This window comes from Pelophylax lessonae (genome assembly GCF_965119305.1).
Source record: "Pelophylax lessonae genome assembly, chromosome: 1".
Classification (NCBI taxonomy): domain Eukaryota; kingdom Metazoa; phylum Chordata; class Amphibia; order Anura; family Ranidae; genus Pelophylax; species Pelophylax lessonae.
Window position 1 is genome coordinate 107,024,602 of NC_138768.1, and position 14,417 is coordinate 107,039,018.

Below are 14,417 nucleotides of genomic sequence, written 5' to 3' on the forward strand. Positions count from 1 at the left end.
TATAATTCTCCCAAGAAATGTCTATTCTTCTGGCGACATGCCAGCTAATGTATATTTATGTAAACTTACTCGTGTTGATAAGAAATTGATTGGAGACGCCAGGATGATCAACATCATGTATTGCACTTGCAAAGATTGCAGCGAGAATTTCCAGGTCTGTGAAAACAGCCTAAAAACAAGAGTGAAATCCCAACATGTTAATATCACAGATATTTTCAGTTCCAAGTACTGGCAGTGGTATTTTATAGAAGAGTAATACCAGGATAATGTTCCCCATAATTCTAATATGCATTCTGCTTGATGTGCTTGTAGATCACAGCTTGAGTCCCCGTTCACATTAAGGCGACCTGTGAGGCGACCTGGTCGCCTCACAGGTCGCATTCCATATGGAAGCTGCGGACCTGTTCTAATAGGCGCGACACAAGTCGCTCCGACTTAGAAAAAGGGTCCGGAGCTTCTTTGGGGCGATCCGGAGGCGACCGCCATAGACTTCAATGTTATGAAATCCGTGGCGGCCGCTCCGAGGTCGCGGCGCGCTGCTCGCACCGCGACCTCGGAGATCGCCTCCCCATGTCGGATCGCCCCTATGTGAACGGGGCCTTAGTCTTTACTAATAATTCCACATTCAGGCCTTGTGCTGCAGATTTTACTAATTCCCACTCCAGAGTTTTATTTCATTTAAAGTAAACCAGTAACCCATCGACATTTAGATATTTACAGTTAATATAACAAAGCAGTAAATGCGCTTTAAAACAAGCCTTCACTAACATAGTGGGGGCCTGTTTAAAAGCATATTTACTTGTTATTAAAATACTCTAATATTCTTTAAGTGATTGTAAACCTCAGACATGAAATATGAACAAAGCGTATCCCTGAGTAGTGTGTGCTTGTCTCAATCCAGAGCACAAAGTGTAATTTCTGTCTTCTGCCTTGTTCCTCTGCTATAAGCATGAGTCACTTCTGATGAATTTTCCTGACACCAAAAGAAAAAAGGTGACAGGAGGGAGCTCCAGCAGAATGCTCAGCTCTTGGAGCTCTCCTCACTGATGTACCTTTAGCTCTCCGGCCCCTTCTTTTGAGAGCTAAGAGATTCTGGGTAAATTCTGCACAATGCAGGGGAAAGATGGCAATTGATAAACAGGTAAAACTTATGTAGAAGGATTCGTTTCATCTCTGTATTACTTGAGGCCAGTCACTTCACTGGGTAAATGTAAGGGTTTACAACCACTTCAAGTCAAAAATGTGTCTTCTGTTGCTCTCAGCCTCCTCCAAATCTCCAAATTCCTTTTTTTTGTTGCTGTAATCCGATTTACTGTTAGAGGGTTGCTACATTCATTCTCAATGGTCCCACTGTATGTAGGAATGTAGCCACCATCTTTCTCACTCCCAAGATCGACTAGGGACTATCGCCAATGGGATTGTTAGTGTGCATAGGGTATGTCCCATGACCACAATATGCACTGCTCCTTCCTAACTTATGGCACTTTTCCACTGCAAGTACCGGCTCGGCTCTACTCGGCCCTGTTTGCTTTTCCACTGATGGTACCGCATGGTACGGCGTTGGAACGGTTCGGTATGGTTTGGTATGGTTTGCTTTTCCACGAAAGTAGTACTTAAGTTAAGTGGGTGGGATAACAACGATTCTCTGACCAATCAGTGGCTAGTAGTGACTGCATGAAAAGGTTTGTGGGATATGGTACCGGTATGGTACCTCTTGGAACCACAATCGAGGTGGTACTGTTTTAGAGAGCTGTACCGTTCGGTTCCATGCAGTGGAAAAGCGCCGCCGTACCGTACCGTTCCTACACCGTACCATGCAGTACCAGCAGTGGAAAAGCACAAAAATGAGCCGAACCGTTCGGTTCCATGCAGTGTAAAAGCGCCATAACAGAAGTAAAGTGGAAAAGGAGAGGCTCAGGAGCTTGCAGAGGAGGTTACAAGTAGGCAGTAAGATACAATTTCATAAAAAATGTATTACAGGGCCAATAAATAGTGGATGTGGATGAATTATTACTGAAGAATTAGTGTCACTTTATGGCACTTACATGCCAGTCCTTCGAGCAACAGGGTAAGAAAGGCCTACAGTAAACTACTACAATGTAATATTTTATTTTGCCGTTTCCACCCTTCTTCGAACACTGATGAGTAAATTGAAACAACTGAGGACAGGATGCAGGAGTTGCTGAAAAGAATCACAAGACTCACAGTAGGTGAAGTAAGAAGTAGCCATATCTTATTTTTCTACCCAACCTCGATTTCCTTGCACTTGATAAGTTGGAAACCCCGTAACTGAACCCCCCAACCACCATCGCTTATTCATAAACCAGTGCAAAGGATCATAATTATGTGCATCTCCCAGCAGAAAGCATCATTCCTTATTCAATTAAATTTAATTGGGTTCTACGTGTTAACAATCATCTTAGCTTGGCTAGGAATGCCAGCACTCAAAATATTCCAAGCACCTCTCTACCCAGACAATAGGTTTTGATTTTAGCACAATACTACGAACTACATTTGTAACTTTCACTTTGTAGTTACGTCATAACGGACAGCATAGAAACCAAGCAGTTCATACCTCCAAAGCTGGCGTGGAAAGCAGCACATGAGTAGACTGAGCAACATCTGCTGCATGTATGTTATTATGGTAAGCCACATCGGCGTGATAATGGTCTTCTAAAGTCATTAAGTATGTAACTAAAGTGTCTGTCGGTATTTTAAATGTCTTCAACAGATCCCGTTCCTGCAAAAAGTGATAAAGAATGAATATACAGACAGGCAAGCAAGAAAAGGTCTGCACAAAAAACAATGCGTATGTATATATATATATACCTGAAATATTGTGTGCATGACGACTGTGAGAGGTCGGTTTCCAGAATATTCACCTACTTTAAAAATATTAAGGCCCCATTTGTTCACATCTTCAAGTTCCTGAAGGAGAATAAATGAGAAAAGTACAGAGAGCAGTTAGAAGCGGTCACGTGGAGCTGCCGCATGCAAAGTCTAGATTGGTGGTAAGACTGAAGGCTCTATTCCCCAGCTAGAGGCTTTGTACAAGCAGTATGGAACGTTCTGTCAGTGCCATCCTAGCTGATCATACAAAGAACAAATGGTGTGTAGGAGGAGGCCATGAATTAATTACCACAGTGCATGAAAAAAAAAACAAAAAAAAAAACTTGTTCTGCCAAAAATATTAGAAATATGATTAAAAATAGCTTCCAGGATAGAAAGGAGAGAACATTTAAAACTCTCCGTAGATTTTGAGCAGGCTATGGTTGTCTATTTAATCTGGGATTATATGCGATGAACTAAGAATGAAGTGAATGAAGGTTAGAAATCAGTACCGCTGAAAACCGGCATCAGTTCTAAATGCCTTGGTGGGGTGTATCTCCTTCATCATTTCTTTGATATCTTGAAGGATCTATTGGGAAGCTTTCCCTGGGTTTTGTTTTCCCCATTAAGGTGTATGTATAACCTGTACATCTTTTTTTCAGTGTCTTTGGCACATGCCTCACTTTATGCATAGTTTCTAAAGCAAAACATTTTTGGTGAACCTGTTGCAAAGTTTCTTATTAGGAGATCTGGTCAGTTCATGCCTCAAGATTTGGGATTGCAGGCAGAATCACTGCGATTCTGACGGCGATCCTGAATCATGTGGCAATCAAAGCACCCAAACGTGTTTGGGTGCCATTATTCTTCAATAGCACCCCAAACATGATGCAATTCTGCCACAATTGTCAAATGGCAATTGTGGCAAAACACGCCTTCACAAAGGTGCTTCTTTTTGGGTGACAAATGTGCATAGGGCAGCTCATTCAAGTAAATGGGCTGCCCTATGCAGCACACTGGAATCGTGTGAAAATCACAATGTCAAATCGCATAGCATGGCACTCGTTCCCACTACACAATGATGTGAATGAAGCATTACTGTTTGCAGGCAGACTACACAAAGCCACTGCGTTTCAATTAACAGGAGCATTGTGATCCTGCTGTGGAAGCTACTTCAGTTGGTCATTGGGCTATCAGGTCTGCATTTTCTTCCTACAGGACTGATAGGCAGCCCAATGGCCAAATTAAGGAACATGCACAAAATGCTGACAATGCTGCTGCTACCTGAGAGGCAGTAGCTTCACATTGTCAGGTTTCAATAAGAAGTGCTGGTACTGCCAGGATCTCCAGGTAAGAGAGTACTGAATCTAGATACAGACATTCTTCGATAGAATGGAAGCCCCTGTATATTTCTCTCACTACAGGTTTTACTTTAATACCTTATTGACAGTAAAGTTTTTGAAAACATTACCATTTCACTTCCCAAGGTCAATTATACATAAAGAGTCTACTAAAGATCCTTTGAGTGTCTGCCTGTGCCTACGTACACCTTGTATGCACCAGGAATCCGAGCCTTGTGAAGCCTGTGTATACAGTGCCTTACACATAGAGTTGACCTGGACTCCATTCTGATCAGCGGGGGATCTGATCCCAGCAGAGCGGGAGGATGACAGATCAGTGTCTGCTCAGTTTCTGCAGAGTGGAGACAGACAGTGCCCACTCTGCTATGGGTGGCTGGGTGTAAACAGACTCTGCTGTTCGTTTACACCCAACTACCTCTGATCCAATCTGTCTACACAGAGGAGAACGTGTGCCCTTCTGTTGGTATTTAACAGACCAGATTAGATCAGAGGTAGGTGGGTGTAAACTGACAAGTCTGTTTGCACCAGCCGATCCATACAGATGAATAGACTGTCCGATCCGGTCTGTCTAAAAAAAACTGACAGGCAGACCTAATTGGAATGGTCATGTGAAAAAAGCCTTACAGGAATATTTTTTTATGTATGGAAGAGACCCCAAAGAAGTGCACAGTTCATGATGCATGCTGATTATTCCCTTCCTGTCTAAAGCCTAGTACACACGCACCGATTGTTGGCCGACCGATCGGCCGACTTTTGTCCAGTGTTGTTGTGTTGCTTGAAATGTGCTCTAGACTGCACACAAATTTTTTCGGCCAACAAAAAACAACTTCAGAAGTGATGTCACGTGATACTTTACTTTCCGTGTGTTTTTTCTTCTCTGAGCATGCCCAGTCTTGCTCATCTGATTTTTGTCTGCCCGAAATCTGTACTGACTGACGAACAATCGGCCGTTCTGTTGACGGCCAACAAAAATTCTATAGCATGCACACCAGATTTTGTTCGGCCGAAAAGTCGCAGTCGGTTGTCGGAAGCATCATACTAACAAGCCGGCAATCGGCCGATCGGACGTTGGCCAAAAATTTACGGCCAACAATCGGTGCGTGTGTACAGGGCTTTAGTAACTAGGAATAGACAGATGACCCCATATGGTGAGCAAACTTACATTTTGGTGGGTACAATTCACTATCTCTCACCTTGGCTAGAGATTCTTCATTTTCACTTTTTACTCCAAACCTGGGGATACTCGAGTTTGTGAGACTAGAGCTGTGCATTAGTTTCTTCACACCACTAATCTGAGACATGGGTCTCTTTTTCTTTTCCTTCTCTTTTTGGGCCTGTGTTGGCATCTCCACTTCATGCTGTTTATCTAAAGGATAAGAAGCATTTAGGTAATGTTCTATACGAGAAATTAATTGAGGTAAAGATCACACTAATAGCATTCCAGCGATAAACAAAATGCATATCTGCACAACTGAAACACAAGGCTGTTCTTGAGGACTCGGCTTCCTGTTTTTAAAGTAGAATGAACGAGCCTAGTGTGAAATCTAGTTGGAATATCTTGGTCTTGCATATTGTTCTCTGTCGGGGATAAAGAAAGAAGTCCCCCATTGTAAATCACAGACATCTAGGTCCCCATGCAATATAGAGGACACAAATATTTCAAAACCCTGTGCAGGACAGTTTAGGAACTCTTTATGAAGCTTGTATTATTGTGTAATAGGGCCTGGCTAAGCAGACTTTGAGATGTTTCAAAAGAGGTGCTTCTGAGATCAGTCACAACTAGAGAAATGCATTTGACCTCCAGCTGACCACCTTCAAGTGGGTTTTGCAAGCCCATATGTTTGGCGATGCAAAACCTGAATAAACGGTAAGTCTGTTCTTTTCTTTTTTTTCATATATGTACACATTAAAAGCGATTGTAAAGGTAAATATATATATATATATATATATATATATATATATATATATATATATATTTTTTTTTTTTTTAAATAACAAGCATGTTATACTTATCTGCTCTGTGTAATGATTTTGCACAGAGCGGCCCCCAATCCTCCTCTTTTGGTGTCCCCTGCAGGCGCTCCTGGCTTCTGCCCCTCTGCTGAGTGTCCTCCTAGCAGGCCACTATGCTATGGGGGCACTCATGCGGGCTCGGTCCAAGCTGTGCTCTGTGGGTCCATTGACACACACATAGTGTGGCTCTGCCCTGCCCCCCCCCCCCCACACTGTCTGTGATTGACAATGGCTCCTGCTGCTGCCTCTGAGCCAGTGAGGAGAGAGAGATCAGCAATGCTGCTCCCGTGCACATTGCTGGGTCGAGATTGGGCTCAGGTAAGTATAAGGAGGGGCTGGAAGGGGAGCTGCACATATGTTTTTTTACTTTAATGTCTATAATGCATTAAAGTAAAAGAAAAAAAAAACTTCTACCTTTAGAACCACTTTAGGCTTATTTAGAAATGGAAGAGTTCAGAGCAATAAACATATAAAAAGCGCAGTAACTCACAGCAACCAAAAATTAAAAAGTAATTCGGGAAAGTTATTAAACTTTGCACATTATCTCAATTTTGGCACTTTCTGAATGAATAAACACAGCTTCCAACAATCTTATAGCTCATTATCATTCTCCGTTAAACAGTAAACTAAAGGGTAAACTGTGACAATATTAAGCAAAGGCCTCAGCTCATGTATACATGGCCTCAATAATTAGGATATATCAGCGTGAGCATGTGCAGGCTTTGATGTTTATGATTTCCGGCAGATCCCCACAGTTTAGATAGATCAAGGGGGAAAGTCCTAAATGCAACTGTCATGTCAAGCCAAGCAGAAGCACAAACATGTCTGAAAGAGTTCCCATCTGCTGCTACACTCTATGGGATTCCCTAGTGCCCCCCCCCCCCCCCCAACAAAGACATCTCCATCCAGCCAGAAATGACCCATTATTTATGCATATGGCCGGCTCAGGATGAGAGCTGGACTGAAATCACACAAAGACCTATCACTTTTATTCATAGAAACACAATTGTTCTGAATCAGGAGCTTCATTCACTGAAAAAGATTCTCTGGTGTGAGTTTAATGTTACCTAGAGAGAAGTAGAACATGATAGGTCACGATGTTCTCCGGCGTTATCAAGTCAAGACTTACAGAAGCGGCCTCTTTATGCACTGGACCATTAGTAATAGGAATAGCGAATTTCATTGAGAAACACAGTACAGTCTAATAATGCTGTAAGAATTGATATCATCATCATGAAGAGCAGATATATAGGGGCAGCCAAGGAGGACATCTATTAAAAAGTACAAGCTCCAAGGCGTTTGCACTTATCCTGGCCTCACTATTTTGTAAGTTACTGACTTGGAACATGCACATGAATATCATACTTGTTGCAGGTCCATGACTATCTAAGTAATGTCAAGGATCAGGTGACAGGACAACTATGCATGTTTAAGAATTAGTCAGAAATACAGGCTTCCTATTTATTTTCATGGCTGGGAAGAGTAAGGCTGGGTTCACACTTGTGCAATCACAGACATCACATGTAATTCGCACCGCATTGCTGTTCAGATCACATGCAATGTATGTGCAATGCAAATTCAGCCATACAAACTGTTTGACTAAAATTGCATTGCATTCTCACCAAAATATTGCAGGACCCTTTTTTTGGTCCACATTGGAATCGGATCGCATGGGTGTTCACACCTATGAAATCTGATTCCTGAAGGACAGGAGGACAGGAGGAGGAAGAAGAAGAGTGGGAGGGAGGAAGGGAGGATGGGAGAAGGAAGAAGAAGAGTGGGAGGGAGGACAGGAGGAAGAAGAAGAATGGGAGGGAGGACGGGAGGAGGAAGAAGAAGAGTGGGAGGGAGGACGGGAGGAGGAGGAAGAAGAAGAGTGGGAGGGAGGATGGGAGGAGGAAGAAGAAAAGTGGGAGGGAGGGAGGACGGGAGGAGGAAGAAGAAACGTGGGATGGAGGGAGGACGGGAGGAGGAAGAAGAAGAGTGGGGGGGGGGGGAAGAAGAAGAGTGGGAGGGAGGAAGAAGAAGAGTGGGAGGGAGGGTGGGCGGAGGAAGAATAAGAGTGGGAGGGAGGGTGGGGGGAGGAAAAAGAAGAGTGGGAGGGAGGGAGGAAGAAGTGGGAGAGAGGAAGAAGAGTGGGAGGGAGAGAGGAAGAAGAGTGGGAGGGAGAGAGGAAGAAGAGTGGGAGGGAAAGAGGAAGAAGAGTGGGAGGGAAAGAGGAAGAAGAGTGGGAGGGAAAGAGGAAGAAGAGTGGGAGGGAGAGAGGAAGAAGAGTGGGAGGGAGGGAGGACGGGAGGAGGAAGAAGAGTGGGAGGGAGGGAGGACGGGAGGAGGAAGAAGAGTGGGAGGGAGGGAGGGAGGAAGGGAGGAGGAAGAAGAGTGGGAGGGAGGGTGGAGGAAGAAGAGTGGGAGGGAGGGTGGAGGAAGAAGAGGGAGGGAGGGAGGGTGGAGGAAGAAGAGGGAGGGAGGGTGGAGGAAGAAGAGGGAGGGAGGGAGGGAGGGAGGGAGAAGAGGGAGGGAGGGAGAAGAGGGAGGGAGGGAGAAGAGGGAGAAGAGGGAGGGAGAAGAGGGAGGGAGGGAGAGAGACGAGGGAGGGAGGGAGGGAGGGAGAGACGAGGGAGGGAGGGAGGGAGAGAGACGAGGGAGGGAGGGAGGGAGGGAGACGAGGGAGGGAGGGAGACGAGGGAGGGAGGGAGAAGAGGGAGGGAGGGAGAAGAGGGAGGGAGGGAGGGAGAAGAGAGAGGGAGGGAGGGAGAAGAGAAAGGGAGAAGTGGGAGAGAGGAAGAAGAGTGGGAGGAGGAAGAAAAGTGGGAGGAGGAAGAAGAGTGGGAAAGAAGGATGAGAGGGTAGAAAGGGTAGAGAGGAAATAAATAAATAAAGAAGATGGGATAGAAGAAGAAATGAATATACAGTATGATTTTACATTTTAACTATAGATACACTTGAGTAACTCCATATTTGTTGAGAAAAAAAACATCCCCCTCTGGGTGATCTATGTGCATTGCAGGGATTTTAACAAACGTTGCAAATTCCTACCTTTTTTTATTCTGAAAAATCAGCGGTTTGTTTGTGTCCATGTTCAACGTTAATGTGGGTGACTTTATAATTATCAATCAGCTGCTGCATTTGCAAGCTTCTGAGTAAAGTATAGGGGTCTGCATCCCTGTAGATGTGATTAACCCTATTGGGGTATCTCACCAAAAAATACATTTTTGCTACAGAGGATGCCCAAAATCTGATTTGTATCTTAGTGTAGACATCTGGGAAAATCAGTGAGCCAATCACACAAGCAGGAAAATACATTTCTGAGGGGCTTCTGTACAGAACACCTCCAGGTTGCCATATTGCATTTTACAGAAAATGTCAGCACTGTAGAAGGAATGACTTGTGCTGCAATTGTATAGGCTATATTCATTTTTTTTTTTTTATATATATTTTATTCCAACAAAAGCAGAGTTAATCTTTAACTGTATGGAAGAATGATTTGCTAAACCTCATGTATTTACTAATATAGTGATCATTTTGAAACTATCACTAGAATATATATCCCCTTATATTAACAATACATTTGGAAATAAAGTCTAGATACCTAAACAAAATAAGTATATTCTAGGGAAGGTGTATTTATTTAATATACAGGGAACGGTCAATTAGATGTGAAACTGATTGATGAAACATTTTCTTCAATATAAGAAGTGTCATCGTTTGATATATTACAGGGCAGAAAATATAAGGGAATCACATTGAAGTCTCCTTGAGGGTTTCAGTTCAGTCTTGGAGAGATTTCCAAGCTGACGTTGATATTGCAGGGGGATTCCACCCCCCCCTTCCCTTGCGGCTGTTTGAATTCGGTATTTTCTGCGCTCAGATGTTGACCGTGTCATATTTATCAAAATACCTCCTACGGGCAGGGGATGCCAATGCTCCATTGCATTTCTACCTTGCCTCCATGACATACCAGCATGCTCTGCACACTGTAAGCTATTTGCTACTGAAATCCTACAAGCCCCTTATGCCACAATTAACCCCTACAATGACACTGCTGGGTAGTCACTTGTTTACTTCCTAAGGTGCCCAATAGAGCAGCCTTTTTATCTCAATGTCCATATATTACACAGAAAGGTTCCTTTGAACCAAAACTCATAATAAAGGAGCAGAATGAATTATGTTTACTAATCCAAAAATGTGCCAGAGCAATCCCTATTTTTTTATTTTACTTTCCACGCACATGTTTGGGTATTTGAAGTGAACAATCTTTGCCTTTACTAAATCAAGCCCTCTGACTCAGCAATAGGGTATCTGTGACAGGAAGTCAGGTAAATCTGTGGATGTTGTCACAGACAGGAGATACACTTGACTTTCTGTCACATATGCTTCTGCCCGCATCCTCCACCATATGTGACAGGAAGTCAGGTAAATCTGTGGATATTGTCTAAACCAAGCAGAAGTGTATCTCCTGTCTGTGACAACATCCACAGATTTACCTGACTTCCTGTCACATATCATACAACATTGTTTTCATATGTAGAATGCTATTCAGTGCACACGAAGCTGTAAATTCTAGCAACAGTAACCATAGAATTTATCTGAACAGGTAATTATTATATTCTACCACCTCACCTGTGCATTGCGTATTTTGCACCTGGAACCGGGTACTTTAATTTATAACAAAAGTTCCATCATTTCTAAGAATATTTTATCAGATTTATTTAACCAGGTAAAGAGAAAGTCCTTTTTTCCCCCCAGCCTGCATCGCAAATAACGAGAGATGCAATCTGGTTGATGTGGCCAACACAAAGTGGTTGAATTACTAAAACTGGAGAGTGCAAAATCTGGTGCAGCTGTGCATAGAAACCAAACAGCTTCCAGGTTAAAAGCTTAAGGGCCCTTTCCGTCAGACGGACTCCGTTTTTCTCAGCGGGGGATCGATCCGCCGATCCCCCGCTGAGCAGGCGGATGACAGCTGTGTCTCCATGCTGTGTGGGGAGACACAGCTGTCAGGTCCCCATGCCTCTCTATGGGGGAATCGGATGGGAATGGACCGTCTGTCCCTTCTCATCCGATCCACTGAACGGACGGAAAATAGGGTTTCCATCCGTCCAGATTTGACGGATCGAATCAGATGTCAGCGGACATGTCATAGAGATGCATGGGGTGACTGTTCAGATCTGCCAAAAAAAACTGACAGGCGGATCTGAACGGTCCGCCTGTGTGAAAGGGGCCTAACTGAGCAAGCTAAAAGCTGGAAGCTTACCGGCTACCATACACAGCTGCAACAGATTTTGCACTCTCCAATTTTAGTGAATTAACCCCAAACCTTTTTATTTCTCTAGTTTTAATAAATCCATTATAAATCGAGCAGGGCCCTCTGATTCCTCCTGTATTGCGTTGTATAACTATACTGTCTTCTCTCAGGTTGTAAAGGGCTGTGCAAACTGTATAAATCCTGTATAATAATAATAGAAATAAAATAAAGCAGATGTACTTCATTTAAAATATTTTCCTCACAAAGAATGCCTTGTGTTGCTAGTAGTACCCAGTTCTGTGACATATGAAGTTTTGCATTCAGTCTAAACCTGGGCATACATGGATTGAAATTCTAAAACTGGCTTATATATATATATTTTTTTTTTTTTTCTGTACAATCTGAATTTCATTATACAGAACAAACGGACCAATCTCCTGCAGCAGCTATTGTATTCCAGGAGCTGGCAAAATATCCAATCAGTGCCTGCTTCTGACTGGATACAGGCACAGATTGGCTGACAAGCGCTTCAATTTTCATATTCATAGTCATGGGCTATTGGACATGGCTAACATGGATAACCACTGAGCGAAATTTGAATAGTTCATCAGAAATCAGCAGAAATTCACTCTATGGATGGCCAGCTTAAAGGCATAGTTCACCTTTATCAAAAAACTACCTATGCAGAAAAGGGGCATCTGTAGATAACAGCAAAGTGTGGAGCTTTGACTAAAGTTGAATAACGCCCTTGTTGTAGGTGTAGGCCATTTAGGTACTTCATGAAACCTGGCTGGAATACTTCCAGGGATGGCATCATCTCGTCCTGTCTTGTTGCCAGGATGTTGCTAAGACACTCCTAGCTGTTACTGTTCATATCCACTATCACAGGAGTGAGCTCTTAAATGCTGAGCTCAGAGTTACAGCATCAGGAGACAGAACACGTGAGGGGGTTTGAATCAGAGAAAGAGCTCACTCTTGTGAAGGTGGAGGTAAACAGTCACAGCTGGTCATGTCTTAGCAATGCCCAAGGAACAAGACACGATGGGATGATGCCATCACTGGGAGTTTTCAACCAGGCTCTGTGATGTATGTAGATGAACTACACCTATATTAAGGACATTTAAAGCGGAGTTCCAGCCTATATTAAAAAAAAAATAAAATAAGTCAGCAGCTACAAATACTGTAACTGCTGACTTTTAAATATAAAGGATATTTACCTGTCCAGGGAGCCCGTGATGTTGGTACCCAAAGCCGACCCGTCCATCGGGTTGCAGGTGCCGGCATCCTTCCTATGGAAAACAGGAAGTGAAGCCTTGCTTCTTCACAGCCTGTTTCCTACTGCGCATGCACGAGTCGCGCTGCGCTTTCTGAATGGTCCCACTGTCACCTGGAACCTGTGTATGTCTCCCAGAAGGCTGCGGGGGGAGGAGGAGGGGCTGCAAATTATGTAGGTCGCCACGTCGCCCTTACACCAAAGTGGGGAGCGGGTACCTGTTTTTGCCACCTTTTAAAAAAGGGGGGGGGGGGGTGGAAGTAGTTAGGCGAAGCTTCCACTTTTGGGTGGAACTCCGCTTTAACTTTGGTCAAAGCTTCACAGTTTGTTTTTACCTACAGATAGTCCTTGTGTGCATTAAACTATGCTTTTCAGAGGGTTCATGAAATTAAAGACCTGTCAACCCATCATAAAACCCTAGGTAAAATGCTAAATCTGGATTTAATTGACTTTATCCCAGAATAAGGTGAACGGAGTTGAGGTTCTGACTTTAGCACAGTTGCAAAGTTTCCTAGATTACACTAGCGATCCAATGACTGACTTTGTTTTTTAAATGGGGTTGCTATTTCTAAGACTGAGGAAGAATGCCACTGATTGCTACGGTAACAAAAATAATGGCATTCTTTTTTATTTGAATACTATGCATTAAACACTATATATTGTAGAATAAAAAAGGATTGCTATAAATGCACTGCAAGGCTCTAGGGAAGAAAGAGGCTGACGCACAATACACTATGTCCAAATCCTCAACACAGCAACCCACAAACGCAGCAGCACATAGAGGATTGCAGAGAGGCCAATTAGGGAGGAAAGAAAGAAAGTGGATGGTAAAGGTTTCCTCTGCCTATGATATACAGGGCTGTCCCTCTTATGTAACAGGATCTATAAAGACAGTGATAAACAAGAAGGCTTGTTGTAATCTCCTGGCAGGGAAGGGAACATTAGCAGAATGAAATGAAGGCAGGGAGGGAGGGAGGGAGAGAAGAAAACTTACCTAAAAAGGTGTTTGAAATATATTCGGAAACTTGGTTGCCGGACCGGCTCATCTCGGATAGGTGGGTGAGCTCCCGATTGAGCATTCTTTTGAACTGTAAGCAAAAAAAAAATAACAATAATGAGGGGTTATTACGTATGTACATAATGAATATAAATCTTTAAAAAGATTACAAAAGTTGGTCATAGAAGGTGTCAGTTTTTCAGTTTGAATGAAGAAAAACTGACCCGATTCCCCCATCCACACATTGGAGGTGGATGAGGAATTCATTCCTACTGACAGCGGGAGACTTCAGAACACACTGATCAGCGATTGCGGCTATGCTGATCGATCACCATTTATCCAAAAGGGTGGTTGTACAGAAGACGACAGTGCATGGCGGAAAAGTCCTGCAGCAGATAGCAAGGTCCCCAGGAACCACAGCAAGGTAAGCTCAGTCTCCTAAACACTGGCAAATTCATACAGAGGTGAAAAGGATATTGGAGAAGGAATCATACAAGCCATTATGATGATATAACAAGGCAAAAATGTAGATTTGACAATGAAAAGAAAATCGACTACAGGCAACTGAAATATTTGCTGGACAATTTGGCGTGTTAAAGAAAATGGAATAATAATGGATCTACTGGCAGGATCAACAGATAATACAAATTACGGGGAGATGAGCGCAAAACAAAAACTATTATCTAATGCCATTGACAGACT

The 14,417-nt window shown here is 43.2% G+C and overlaps 1 protein-coding gene across 7 annotated transcripts in view; it reads right to left on the reverse strand.

Annotated features, from left to right (window-relative positions):
- The window catches only part of PDE4D (phosphodiesterase 4D), a gene marked incomplete at its 5' end in the record, with an annotated part of 2,078,604 nt that overhangs the window by 14,473 nt on the left and 2,049,714 nt on the right, over nucleotides 1–14,417 (reverse strand). For all 7 annotated transcript variants that reach the window (XM_082255262.1, XM_082255263.1, XM_082255260.1 and 4 more), the window contains 5 exons: nucleotides 70–169; nucleotides 2,576–2,740; nucleotides 2,830–2,928; nucleotides 5,381–5,553; nucleotides 13,713–13,806. In XM_082255262.1, the coding sequence (XP_082111388.1) occupies nucleotides 70–169; nucleotides 2,576–2,740; nucleotides 2,830–2,928; nucleotides 5,381–5,553; nucleotides 13,713–13,806 (631 nt within the window). The remainder of the gene's footprint in view (nucleotides 1–69; nucleotides 170–2,575; nucleotides 2,741–2,829; nucleotides 2,929–5,380; nucleotides 5,554–13,712; nucleotides 13,807–14,417) is intronic.